At 39.7% G+C, this 14,572-nt stretch overlaps 1 protein-coding gene across 3 annotated transcripts in view; it reads right to left on the bottom strand.

Moving 5' to 3' along the window:
• Positions 1-2,339: 2,339 nt before the first annotated feature.
• fbxo30a (F-box protein 30a) overlaps positions 2,340-14,572 on the bottom strand; it is a 28,135-nt gene continuing 15,902 nt past the window's right edge. For all 3 annotated transcript variants that reach the window (XM_069886037.1, XM_069886040.1, XM_069886038.1), the window contains one exon: positions 2,340-4,932. In XM_069886037.1, coding sequence (XP_069742138.1) covers positions 4,729-4,932 — 204 coding nt within the window. In that variant the 3' untranslated portion in view covers positions 2,340-4,728. The remainder of the gene's footprint in view (positions 4,933-14,572) is intronic.

Here is a 14,572-nt window from a genome sequence, read left to right as displayed (position 1 = left end):
GTGTGCTGTGGCTGACATGGAAAATGTATTAGGGCAAAGCCCTTCTCTGGTTACTGTACAAAAGATGGCCAGGAACTGTTCAATGAGCTATATCCCCTCTGAAACTAAAACTGATTTATGTATCTGCTCTGCCCTCTGCTGTTCTGTGTGGAACTGCCTCAAAAAATATTTAATTGTATTGTCAGTTCTTCCTTTGTTATTTCTTTTTAATTATTCCATTTATCTCTACATTTTTCTTCCTGTTTTAAGCAGAAGGGAATCGTTGTGAGATGGGGAAAGTTGGAAACTATACTTTCAGAGCAAGGATTGTAGTCTCAATCATCCATCTTTTCCAGATACCCCACTTCTACCACTCCCATTGTTATTCTTCCTTTCATCTTTTTAAACTCTCGTCTTTCTCACTTCCCCATTGCTCATTAATACATCTTTAACCCTCATTCTATTTCTCCTACTCCCATTTAAAGTAGGAAGCCAGGAATTGCTCATTCTCCTGTTTGTTTCTCTGTGAATATTGAAATGTTTTAACAATAAAATGAGAGAATTTTTTCTTCACTTTAGAAATAACTTTCTCCTTTTATATCCTATATTTTTTGGTTCCCTGATTCTTATATTGGTATAAAATACCTATCCAATCATTCTGATATATTATAGTGGCCAATTAACCCAGATCTTAGATGAAAAACACAGGTGGGCTAATCGGCTACTGTAAAACTGTCCCTTGCAGGGAAGTGAACAGTAGAAGATGGGGGTAGATTGGACAGTGGGAGAATAAAGTGGATTCGTATAGAATCAGTGCAAGTGGGTGCCCTGTGAGTTGAAGGTCAACAAGAACATCTACAGATGATGGGCTCTAATGAAGTAAAGTACTGGAGAAACTCAGCAGGTCACCCAGCATCCATGGAAAGCAAAAGGCAGATGGTGTTTGGGGCCTGAGCCCATCATTAGGAATGTCAAAAATCAGGCAGATCCCTGAAAAAGGTGGGGGGAGCAGGGGAAGGAGAAGGAAAAGCACAGGCTAACAAGGTAGATTTTTAACAAAAGCTTCAATAAATTTCTCAAAATAAAACAATGAAGGTGCTCAAGCAACATTATCTCCTCACCCTGCAAACAACTGAGATAAAAATTAAACAAAATTCATAAAGAGTAGCACAATGCCTTCTCAAACAAATGTTGCCCTAAAATGTGCAAACTTATAATTTGGAGCACAAATAGTCTGTAAATAAGTGAGAGGGTAAAAGAAGCTGAGAAGTGTTAGGGGAGAGGACAATGGAAAGTTCTCTGATTGGAGAAGGAAGAGTGGTGTGGGAAGGAGTGTTTACAGAAATTGGAGCAGTTGATATTAATGCTGATTGGAAACTGTGAATGGAATACAAGATATTATCCTTTTAATTTGTGGGTTGCCTCAATTTGGCAGTATGAGGCGAGACAATCAGTGTGGCAATGGTGTAAAGAATTCAAGTGATTGGCCATTGGGAGGTCCTTGCAGCGGACAGAACAAAGTGAACTGATTCAGCATATCACTTGTGAATCTGTCAAGAGTCATTTACTGCATCTGGTGGGGGATTGGGGAGACTGGACATAGACTGGGAGATTATTTTGTTGAATAATTTTACTCATCCACAACAATACCAAAGATCTCCCAGTGACCAACCACTAATTCCACTCACCATTGCACACTGCCATGTCTGTCCATGGACTCATGCTGCCAAATTGTGTGTAATATTTGAAGGTCATGAAACATCCAGTTAGCAATAAATCCATGAAGCAGGTGCCCATTCTGACTCTTTAGACATTTTTACCTTGGCCTGGAGAAAAAGATGAGACACTTGCAAATCTAGGATAATTCGAGTTAATTCACGGAACAGGCTCGTTAAGGTAACCGAACAAATGGTTACATTGGTCATATTCATGATTGTAAATTAGGCACTTTCTGTCAAAAAGTAGAATATTGATTTTTAGTGCAATAATGGGAGATGTTCATCTGGGCCTCTGCCTCTCCAAACTCTCCATGATTGGGGCTTGTTTCATCTCACACTTGGGTCTGCTGTAGACTAATTAACAGCCTTAATTATGTAACAACTCCACTTCATTGAACACTATGATATTTGAGAGACATTAGATGTTCTGTATTTGTCTACCAATTCCTAATTGCTCAATCATTGCATCTGAGAAAGATAACTATTACGGGCAGGTGAACACTCTTGACATTTTCATTGATGAAAAGTGATTAAACTGATACTTTTTTGTACAACTGTGCACATGTTGCCTGGTCTAAGTATCTGCAGTATTCAGGTTTTAATTAATCTGCAAAGTCTTCCTGTCAAACAAGTCTACAGATGTTTTTAGTGAATAAAAATGACACTTTTATTAGAATTCTTGCAATTTAAAATGAAATCAAACATTTAGTACAAAAGCTCAACATTATGTAGCATTGAAAAAGCAGAGTGGGAGAGTCCTTTCAAAAGAAACTCCTGCCATTCCAAACCTCAGAATGTAGTCGTGATGTTTACATTGAAAGCTAATTTAAAAACTTATTTCATAATTGCAGAGAATTGTGTGATCGTTCATTGCTATTTATTCTCAAACCAGAAGTACACATGGGTTCAGTGAAGTTTTAGACACACAGATTAAGAGAATACAACCTAATAACAGAGTAAATATGGGTAGACCAGTGTAATGTCTAACTAAATGGTAATGGATATGATAGCTACCGAAGCAAATGTTTCAGCATAGGGTGATGAATAAAAAGCAATGCAGCCAAAGTGTTGGAAGGTTGGAGACACAACTGCAAGGTTTTCAAAGATCAAAACAGCATCAATCAAAATCTGTAGTGCATTCCTCAAATTGCAGCAACAAAATCTATACACACTGACTGGAGAAACTGAGGTATTAATGAAAATCAATTCATTAATTTGTAGATACCATTACAAAAATTAAACATGCTCATGCACAAGAACTTCAAATTTAGCATTACTTTCTATTGTCTTTTTTTTTAATTCAGGCAATTCTTTGTATTCTTCATCTGGAAAATTAGACACCCTCAACCAAGGACAACCACAGGTCAAGGACCCACACTAACCCCAGGGTTCTTTATGCTAGGCTCCTTGTGTTTCCAAAAGATTTCTGCCTCAGTCCGTTCCACTCCCATCTTGCCAGTAGATGACCAGCTCAAACCTGTATGCCACCATTTTGAATATTAATTTTCATTCAGGTAACTTTACTGTTAAATACTTGCAACAAAGGTTTTACTTGTGGTTTTCATACTACCAAGAACAGGTAGATTTTTAACAAAAGCTTCAATAAATTTCTCAAAATAAAACAATGAAGGTGCTCAGGCAACAGTATCTCCTCACCCTGCAAACAACTGAGATAAAAATTAAACAAAATTCATAAAGAGTAGCACAATGCCTTCTCAAACAAATGTTGCCCTAAAATGTGCAAACTTATAATTTGGAGCACAAATAGAGTCTGTAAATAAGTGTTAGCACCGAGCAAGATACAGTACTTCCTTCAAAGTGTTTACAGAGTTTAAGGCAGCAATTTTTTAAGGGAGCACAGCTTTACAGCAGCAGTCCCCATGTATGTCACAAATGGGTCCCATCAATACTCTTGTGTACAAGGGCATTAAATTGGATTCACAGTTTTTCCACAACACCCATTGTAGTCTTGTATTATTCCCTCACTCAACAAAGGACCACTAGGGTAAAAAGGCATTAGATCAATCATGATGCCATTTCAACACACTACACGGTCAAAGTTTCACAGGACAAGGCTGATGAAGGATGTTCAATTTTTTTTTGCAATATGTGGAAACAAAATTGGGCATTATATTTTTTCAACAAAATGTAATATAGGAAATGCATTCAGAAGTGAAACTACTAGCTTTAGTAACTGAGTCCTGATGCCTTCAAATAGGCATGTGCTCTTTGCTTCTTTGATGTTATATTTAGGTAGCAGAAAGCACAGCCCTTTCATACTGGAAGACTGAAAATAGCCCTAAGATGTAGTTTTGAAGAAATCTGCCCATTTCCACTATAACCATCAAACATCACAGGTAACACTTGCAACGGCAAAAAATTAACAGTAAGAGCAAAAAACAATGAGTGAGAAAATACAGATATCGCAGTAACCACTTGGCGAGATAGTTAAAGTGAGACTACAACTAAAGTGCAAAAAGTGGCAAAACTGTATATGTAATACGAATCCATTGCATTTTGCCTTAGCTTTTGATCAATGTGAGGTATATAAGATTGCTTTGCAACAGCGAGCTCACTGTGTATTTATAGGACAATCTTTCTAAAGTCAGAACGTCAAGTTGTGACTCACAGCAAAATGTTATTTCCACATGGACTGAGTTATCTGACTTGCCGACTACGTGACATTGCTATATTTTGGTCAGGATTTAATCATAAGTATTTCCTTCATACATCCGACGTTCACTATGATAAATTGCTGAGGGGAGGGTAAAAATATCCTCCAGAGATTTTAAAGGCAAGATCCATGCACAAAAACATGAGAAGACTCCAGTAAGGGGAGTTTTCACTCACAAAATGACCATTTGTTCAATGTTTCTTTCATCAAGACCTTTTCATTGTCTTGATTACAACAGCACAGGTAATGGACTACAAAAATAAATTTCACATCAAAGCAAAATATATTGTATACAAAGTTGACAGATCACAATTAAGATTAGAATTGCTTGCAGTACATTGTCAGTGAGCAAACTGATTAGAGAACTGCTTTTAGGACAGATCGCAATGGTCGTCCTCCTTTAGTGAGCTCCCGTGTCACGCACATGCAGGGCAAAGGCACAGCCTCCCCAGTCCTCTCCACTGTGTTGTAGTGACAGTCTTTCAAGTGGTCGGCCATGCTGGCAATTTCTGCAAACTTCCACTCGCTAACTGTGCCGAATGCAGTGCTGAACCGCCAAGCCTGTAGGAGAGAGAAGCCACAAAAGTAACAAAGCACCACACAATGAATAGTTTGGTGTGGACAAAACAACAAGTGATTTTGGTGGCATTTGATACAGTGAGGTACAGAGGCTGGACATTCCTTCAACTCAATGGTAGAGTTGTACCACTGATGCCATTTGTAGTCATTCAGCAATCTAGAGATTTAGTTCATAACCCAAACAAGAATGTTTCCCATCCAATAGACTATAAGATTATTAACGGCAAAGTGCGATTGATTAATCGGACAATTTTTTAACAAAGAAATGCAGATTTTGATCAATGCAGAAGATGCTATTCACACAAATTTTCAAAGGACTCTGGAAACCTGGTTAAGAGAGGGGCTCGGCTGGAGGCTCAACGTTCCAAGGTACAGATGGTTCAGGAATGATAGAGGTGGGGGTAAAAGAGGAAGGGTTTTGCATTGTTGGTTGAGGAGAATCTCATGGCAATGGTCAAAGGTGATATTCCAGATGGGTTGGCTAGTAAGGCCATATGGGTGGAGCTGAGGAACAAGAAAGCCATTAGTGTACTACATGAATATAGTCAACAGGAATTAGAGGACTAAATTTGCCAGGAGATTAATGCCAGTTGTATGTCAAATAAGGCTGTCATAGTAGGGGATTTTAACTTTACAAATATTGATTGGAAAAGTCACAGTGCAAAAAGTTTAGACAGGCCAGAATTTGTCAAATTGTGTTCAGGAAGGTTTCAGCCTTCGGAGACCAGCAACCACTGTTCTATTAGGTTTAAGATAGTTATGGCGAGACATAGGGCAGGACTACAAGTTAAAATTTGGAATTGGGGAAAAGCTGACTTTGAAGGTACCAGAGAACTAGCTTGAGTTAATTAGAACAAGTTGTTTGAAGGAAAAGCGTGAGGAAACATCATTTCCCGAACATTACTGAATTGGCAGTGCTGCAGTAACTAGTGCAGACCTGGTAGAGCAGGGAGCAGAGATATAACCTGCCCTAATGCCAACAGCTTCATAAAGGCTTTAAATGGCCTGTTATAGGAGCTGACTTTTAAAAAAAATCCTACCACCATGGAGTGTGTCCAAAATGGAATGCCTGTGCCGCAAGGGGTTGCAGACTCTGGGGGAGCAGCGGACAAGAGCAGGGCACCAGAAATGGGGAGAACATCTCTCTCCTTCCCCATCATTCTCTACCCCCAACCTACATTGAGAAGCATAGGAGACAAGCCTACAGGACACTGAACTTGGCAGTGGACCACTGAAGGACTTAGCAGACGATAGACTCACACAGGCCGCGGGTGGCAGGAGACTGGCTCATGGGAACCAGGAATTGGAATTCGAGAGGGCATAGAGGACAAGGAGGACTCCAGAAGGGCCTCAACCACAGAAGATCGTATCAGAGATTTAGATCTGGAGCTCGGGTTGTGAAAGATTTGAACTGGAATCTGTGTGGCTGCAGAAGCCCTGGAGGAAAATCCAGACACTCAGAGCCTCTGAAGGGACTCTCTTTTGCTTCTCTTTCTCCTATTGTTAGGCCAGGAAATTCTCACGGTGATTATTTGCCTTACAGCAGACAAAAACTGAAGTATATAATGTATATTAAATTTGTAATTTATTATCTGACAATTAAAGGAAACTTTGAAGCCTTTGAAAATGTTTTTAAGGGTCCAGCACATACATGTTCCTGTTAGAGTGAAAGATCAGACATGCAACCATAGGGAAGATTGGACGATGAGGGAAATGAGGCTCTAGACAAGAAAGGGGAGGCCTGAGGCAGGGATAACCTGCTGGAATCAAATATATACCTTAAGAATTTCCAGGAACTGAGGAGCCAGCTAAGATAGGAAATCAGGAGGACAAAATGGAACAGTCGATAGTTCTGTCATATAACATTACAAGGATAACCCCAAGAGATTTTATAAAGAGGAAAAGGATAATCAGAGAAAGAATGGGTTCCCTCACGAATTAATATAATTAATTATGTGGAGCTATAGGAGATGGGCAAGGTCCTCAGTGAGTACTTCTAGCATGATGTGGAGAAACGGCTGGAGAACCTGGGGCAAATCAATGGTAGTGTCTTGAGAGGAGTCAGTATTACAGCTGAGGAGGTGCTGAAGGACCTGATGCATATGAAGGTAGACAAATCTCCTGGGCTTGATCAGATATATCCAAGGAGACTGTGGGAAACTAGAGAGAAAACTGTAGGTATCCTGACCAAGACTTTTGAGTTGGCATTGAGTATAGTGAGGTGCCACAGACTGGAATGTGACAAATGTTATGCCTCTATTCAAGGGCTGTAGGAAAAAACATGGAAACCACAGGCCAGTAAGTTACTAAGGAGTATAATAAAGGAGAAAATACACATGCCCTTGAGCAGCCAAGGGCTGTTTAAGGAGTCAGCATGGTTTTGTAAGTGGGAGGTCAAGTCTCAAATCTGATTCTTTTTTTGAAGATGTGACCAAGAAGGTTGAGGTCAGAATTGTGGATATTGTAAATATGAATTTTAGAAATCCATTCAATAATCTTCCTCACAGTCTTGTGCTCTGGAAGGTCACAAGGGATCCAAGATAGAAAATTGGCTTTATGACAAAAAGCCAAATGTAATGATAGAAGGTTCCCCACTCCCCCCTCCAGACTGGAGGCCTGTGATGTGCCAAGGGCTTCAGTGCTGAGCCCATTGCTATTTATCATTGAGATGAAAACGTACAAGGCATGATGAGCAATTTTGCGGATGATGAAAGTGTATAGTAGCATAGACAGTAAAGACAGTTGCCAAAGATTGCAGCAGTATCTTGATTGGTTGGGCTGGTGGCCAGAGGAATGGTTGATGGGAATTACATATAGAGAAATGTGAAGTCTTGCATTTTTGGAAGTCTAACATGGGTAGGACTGACACAATGAATGGTAGAGATCTGGAGTGTGTGGTAGAGATCTGGGGGGTGTTGTAGAGCAGAGGGATTTAGGAATGCTGGTACAAAGTATCTTGAAAGTGGCACTTGAGACAGTCAAAAGGCTCTCTGTATGTAGGCCTTCATCAGAGTATTGAGTATAGAAGTTGGGAGGTCATGTCAGTTGTGCAAGACATTGGTAAGGTTCTATTTGGTGTATAGATTTGGTCGTCATGCTGCAAGAAAGATATTGCCAAGCTGGACAGGGTACAAAAAAAGATTTATGAGGATGTTTCCAGGACTCAGAGCGTGAGCTATTGGGAGAGGTTGAGCAAAGTTGGGGGCTTTATTCCTTGGAGGACAAGGGGTGAGCTCATCTAGATCTACAAAATCATGAAAGGAATAGAGCAGGTGAATGCAAGTCCTTCACCTAGAGTCAGGAAAACCAGAGGACATGGGTTTAAGATGAGGGGGGTGATATTTAACAGGAACCCGAAAGGTAACTTTTTGTTTAAACAAAGAGTGGTGAGTGCTTGGAAAAGCTTCTGGAGGTGGTGATTGAAGTAACTACTACTGAATCATTTAAGAAAACATTGGATGAATATGTCAATAGGATAAGTTTAGATGAAAATGGGCCAAACGCAGACAGCTGGTACAGAGACGGCAACAGAAGAGATCTAATCGGGGTGGGGGTGGCATTAAGATTAGCACAGTTGGGGATGGAGAATATGACAAACTACCATTTGACAACTCATTCAGTGGCTTGGGGGGGGGGGTTTGTGAGCGGGTGCCATACCTTCCATGGACCTCTTCTGCTCGCCGTGCCGTCACACCCCCCTCCAGCATTTCGGAGCATGGGCCGTGAATGCCCTCTCCTTGACGCCGAGCCTGAGGTGGTACTATTGTGGATTGAACATTTTGGTTGGCATGGGCAAGTTGGGCAAAGGACCAGTTTCCACATTGTATGACCTATGAGTCTATGAAGGCCCACAAGAAAGGGCCAGTGTAGGAGACTACTGGACATTACTTGTGGCCCAACAAAAACTGAACATGCTACATGGACCTGTGTTTTGGTCAAGTAATTCCAGTTCAAGCTTGTTGTCACGTGTACCAAGGTGCAATGATGACATTTGTCGAGTTACAGGGAAAGATGAGTTGGCACAGATCAAAGGCAACATAATTTTACTATTCCAAGTTTCATTCAGCAGCAAACTGTCTTAGAATTGGGTGGTACATGATCTCACACCCATAAATCCTCTTCCCAATGGGAGGTGGGTGAGTGTGGCAAGAGTGGGATCAGTCATCATCTGCTTTTCCAAGGCAGCGTGAGTATAAATGGAGTTGGTGATAGGGAGGGGTTTTGTGATAGCCTGACCCATATTTACAACCCTCTGCAGCTTCTTGCTGTCTTGGTCGGAGCAATGACACGCCTTGATAGGATGTTTTCGATAGTGCATTTCTAGAAGTTGTCAAGGAATGCTGGTGATACACCAAATTTCCTCAGGCTTCTAAGAAATTAGAGGTGTTGATATGCTTTCTAGGCCACTGCATTGATCTGGTTGGACCAGGGCAAATCACTGGAGATGGTTATTGCTAGGAACTAAAGTTGTCTACTATCTCCATCTTAGCACTGTTGGTAGAGACAGGGAGAGTGAGCTCCATCCCGGTTCTATAGTCTAAGACCAGCTCCTTTATCTTGCCAACATTGAGAGAATAGCAAGTCACTAGTCCCTCTATCTCCCATCTATACTATTAATACTATACTAGGAAAAGTGGGTTTTTCTGGGCTATAAGATTCTACAATTGTGAACAATGTCCTTCAACTCATTACAATCCACATGATGCATTAATGGACATTGCTTATTGTCAGAATCTTACAGCAGACAGACACTATTCAACTCTTCAAGTGCATGCCTGCTTCTAGTAGAGCAACAACAAGGCCCAAGAAATTAGCACCACAGAAAGGAACAATACACAGGTGCTGGAGAACTCAGCAGGTCACACAGCATCCATGGAAAGCAATAAGTAGTCAACATTTTTGGCCTAAGTTCCTCATCAGGAAAAGGGCTGGATGAACAATGACATGCTGAGGCACTGACTGCCTGCTGCTTTCCACAGATGCTGCATGACTTGCTGAGTTCCTCCAGCATTTTTGTGTATTGTTCCAGTTCTCCAGCATTTTTAGGCTCCTTGTATAGGAAAGCAGCTCTCTCTGGAGTTGGTGCTGATACAACTGAATTTTTTTTAAATTAATGAAATGGAGAGTTGGTCATATTAATAGTTGCCACAAAGCTGGCAAGTTCTGCCATACGTGCTGCTTAAACTGTCTGGTTAAACTTGTCAGAAATGTTGTCCTTTTTAAATAAGGATATCAAAGCATTTGCATTTCAAAATTCTCTGACAACCATCTCCCCTCACGTAGGAACGATTACTGCAAGCTCTTCAGCTAATCCTGCTCGCATCTCCTACAGCAATTGAGGATGCTTTCCATCCACACTAGGGTCCTGTTCAAAAAACATCAACTCATCAAGTTTCACCCTATCCATTATTTCAACTTCTACTGAAATTTGGACAGCATTTTCTTGCCTAGCAACAATTGATACAAACTGCTATAGGTAATTGCAGGCATGAGCTCACCTTCTGCACATAGTTCCCCTTCATCTTAAATAGACCCTTCAGCCTACTGAAGGCTTGAGTTCCCATTCATGCTAGCTGTCATTCGATGTTCATATCTCCTGCTTGCTGGTCTCACTTTTCTTCTCATTATATTTTAAATTTAGACATACAGCACGGTAACAGGCCTTTTTGGCCCACAAGTCCGTGCCACCCAATTTACACCTCCGATATGTTTTGAAGGGTGGGAGGAAACCGATGCCCTCGGAGAAAACCCACGCAGACACAGGGAGAATGTACAAACTCCTTACAGAGAACGCAAATTCGAATCCACGTCCGATTGTTGGCGCTGTAACAGCTTTGTGCTAACCACTTTGCTAACTATGCTGCTCTGGTTTCTGTTTGGATTGCTTACTTGAAATACAAATTACACCCACCTTTTTGTTTTGAAACTCTCACCATCTCCTTCGTTATCCAGGAATCTTGGATTTTGTTTTTTTCTTTCATTCCTTCCTAGTGGGGATGTACCTAACAAAGCTGAAGCAACACTTCAAGGTTATCCTTTGTTTTATGATGGTTTTACTTAGTGGCCTTTGGTTAGACACTACTCTGGCCAGATTCCCCTCAACCTATTTAAGCCAGTCCTCTTCCATTTAAGTAGCACATTTTGGATTGCTCCTTGCCCTTAAATTACTTATGAACTTTATTCAGCAAATCCATGATAATCTGCCCTCTCTTGTAGAAAAAAATCCAACAGTTTGGCATTTACTTACTGCATCATTTCCTGTGCTTGCTTGAAACAGACAAGGATCACATATCCACTCCCTTGAACCTCACCATTTCTCTCTTCAGTAGCCCTATAAACTTAACAAGTTTGATGGGAAAATGTATTATTCTACTGTGCCAGATCAAAAATTGCTTCCATGCTCAGTGAGTGAAATTTCCTTGGCCTATGACCTGCAGGAGACAGCTACAGCATCTGGTGCTCTCTTTGTGACCTCCTCTACATCAGAGACTAGATGTGAACTGGGAGTCCATTTCATTGAGCACCTTTGTTCCATCCACTGCAATAACAGAGAACTCCCAGTGGCCAACTATTTTAATTCCACACACCGACATGTCAATCCATGGCTTCATGCACTGCCTAATCAAGACGACCCCCAAATTGGAGGAACAACACCTAATATTCAGTTTCCAACCAAATGCCATTAACATTGACCTCCAGTTTCTGTTAATCACTTCACCCGTGTCTCTCACTTTCCTCATCCTGTCCCCTTTCCTTCAACTACCCACTCCCTTTCCTCTCCATTCAGAGAACTACCCCTCCTCATCTCTTCTCAGCATTTTTTTCTTCTACCTTTTCACCTATATCAACCTATGGCCTCTTACTTGTGCGCCTTCCTCTGCTCCCACCTTCCTCTTCCCCCTCCTTTTCTTATTTAGGCACCTACATGATTTTTTGCTTATACCTTAAAAACGGGCTCAAACCTGAAAAGTTAGTTACCCTTTACTTCCTATAGATGGTGCATGACCTGCTGAATTTTTCAGCAACTTTTTCTTTCTCCCCTTTCACTTTTGTCTAAACGCTGTCTACAGGAATATTAAATGCTCAGTTCTGCCCTTTGATCCAGGTTTCCGTTGTCACCACTACATTACTTCCCCACACATTCTTTGAATCATATCCACTATACTCTTCATTCACACATTGTAAAGTTATTTGTCTTCCTCATGGTCTTAATCCAATTCTATCCAAAGCCATGGCACTTCTCAATCTAGTATTAGCTGAACTCCCATGCACACAGAACACTCCACCGTTTCAGTCATGTGCTCTGTCCTGGTGCCAGAAAGACATCATACAGGACTCACAATGGTCATAGAAATACCTATATCCTCTCTGAATGACATATCACTACAACTCCATGCCCTTGATTTGGCCAGTCCATTGTTTGTGATATCATGCTCTAATCCAGCCATTCTCAATGGGAGCTTTATTGGGTGGGGGAGGGGGGGGGGAGAGAGACTGAAATTGTATCTTTTTTATGTACCATACATGCCATCATCGTATAGGACAACTCTGTATAGGACAACCCTGAAATTTCCACCCAAAATGTTGGGTTTGAGTGATATCCCCCCCATCCACCAAAAAAAAATCTGGCTTTTACTGCTGACCAGAGGCATTTAAAAGCAAATAACAAGATTTTTCTAACAAATTATCATTTAAAAGTTTAAATTTTATTTACATATTTTAAAATAAACTACTGTCAGCTACTGGCCTTTTAAAGGCTATGGAGACGTCACAGTCGAACAGGGCGGATGGACCCACAGAGGAGTACTGAGAGTTGGCAAATAACTACCAGTCTGCGTCGAAGCCAGTGAGAAGATGGCAACAGTGTTGAGACTTCGCCGTCAAGGTATGGAGTTTAGACCCAGTATACAAGACATCCTTTGATTTTATGGAGATTTTTTAACTTTTTGAAATCATCCTATATGATGGCATATGATATCTGTAGGAGATAACTATGGAAGAAACCAATTAAACTTGACTGCTTCGCAGGGAAGGGGTCCATAAACTTTGAGCAAAGACCTCAGGGGACCATTGCCAAACAAAGGTTGAGAATGGCTGACCTAAACCATTGCCCTTCACCATTGTTAACTCCACCCAATCTCTAATGCACTGTACCATTTCAACAGTATACAGCCTCAAGTTTCATGTACCTATTGTCCATCAGAGGGCTGAAGACATTCTGAGCTCACTTTGGCCAGCCCTTGGATCGTATAATTCATGTTACTGGTAAACTTTAAAGGTTTAATTGATGTGGCCTGCAGTGCCCAATACACAGAGAGCCTGATCAGCACAAGTCTGCAGCCTGTGAAGGAAGGCTACTAGATAGAAGTGAAGTTATGCTGTTAGCAGAAGGGGATTATAATCGTTGTAAACATGTAGCTCAATTTAGGTGGACATATAATCTGATTAAATATTTAGGTATTAGAATTGATAAAAATGTAGATTGTCTTTACAAGTTCAATTATATTCCATTATTTAATAAAATTAAAGATGATTTAAATAGACAGAGTGAAATGAATATTTTTCCAAGGTTTCAAAATCTTTTTCAATCTATTCCTTGTTTAGTACCCCAAAAATTTTTTTTAAAGATTTTAACTTAATTGTAGGGAAATTTTTTGGAAGGGAAAAATGAATAGCGTATATTTGGAGAAATTAACTTAGAAATTTGAATTAGGTGGCCTATAACTTCCACATTTTCAGAATGTGGAAGGCTGCACAATTTAAATTTATTACTGGAATGTTTGATTTAAATAAATCTTCTATTTAGGCAAATATAGATTTAGATAAAATTGATGAAAAGTTTATGTCCGAATGTATTTATGTGGAATTCAAAATTGTTAATTAGTGAGGATCCACCAATTGAAATATGGAATAAAATTGATTATGAGATAGGTGGAAAGGGAAATATCTTCAGTGAAAATGCCTTTATATCAAAATATATTTTTTTCTTTTTACTGTAAATAATCAGTTTTTAAAGATATAGAATCAATTTAAAAAGTTGCAGATTGTTTTGAAGCAGGGAAGTTTTTTTTATCTTTTAATCGAATGAATATTTTTTTTGTAATTATCAGGTTAAAACTTTATTGGAAAAATTAGGTCATAGTTTAAAATTACCTAGACAATCTGCTTACTCAGGAATATGCAAATAAATTTACTTCTGAGATGTGTAAGTTATTACAAAATAAAATGCCTAAGTTGAATGTTCATAATTCAAGAATGAAATGGGAACTTGATTTAAATAGAAAGATAGATGAAAAGGTTTGGAGAAACTTTTTGTAAGGATATTATGACTAAGGTTATAAATGTAAGATATAGATTAGTACAATATAATTTTTTTTTACATCAATTGTATTTAACCCCTCAGAAATTTTTAAAAATTGAATTAATTTCTTCAAATCTGTGTTTTATATCTGGACAAGAAATAGGTACTTTTTTTTCATTCAACTTGGACTTGTTCTCAGGTTAAGAATTTTTGGATACAAGTAAATTGTTTTTGGAGCGAGTATTAAAAGTGAGTTTACCGTTTGATCCAATGTTATTTTTATTAGGGGACATTAAGTCAATTGCTTTAGGATTGAGATTG

This window comes from Narcine bancroftii, chromosome 6, assembly GCF_036971445.1.
Source record: "Narcine bancroftii isolate sNarBan1 chromosome 6, sNarBan1.hap1, whole genome shotgun sequence".
Taxonomy (NCBI): Eukaryota; Metazoa; Chordata; class Chondrichthyes; order Torpediniformes; family Narcinidae; genus Narcine; species Narcine bancroftii.
Note: the sequence above shows the minus strand (reverse complement) of the source record. Positions and strands in the feature narration are given on the sequence as shown.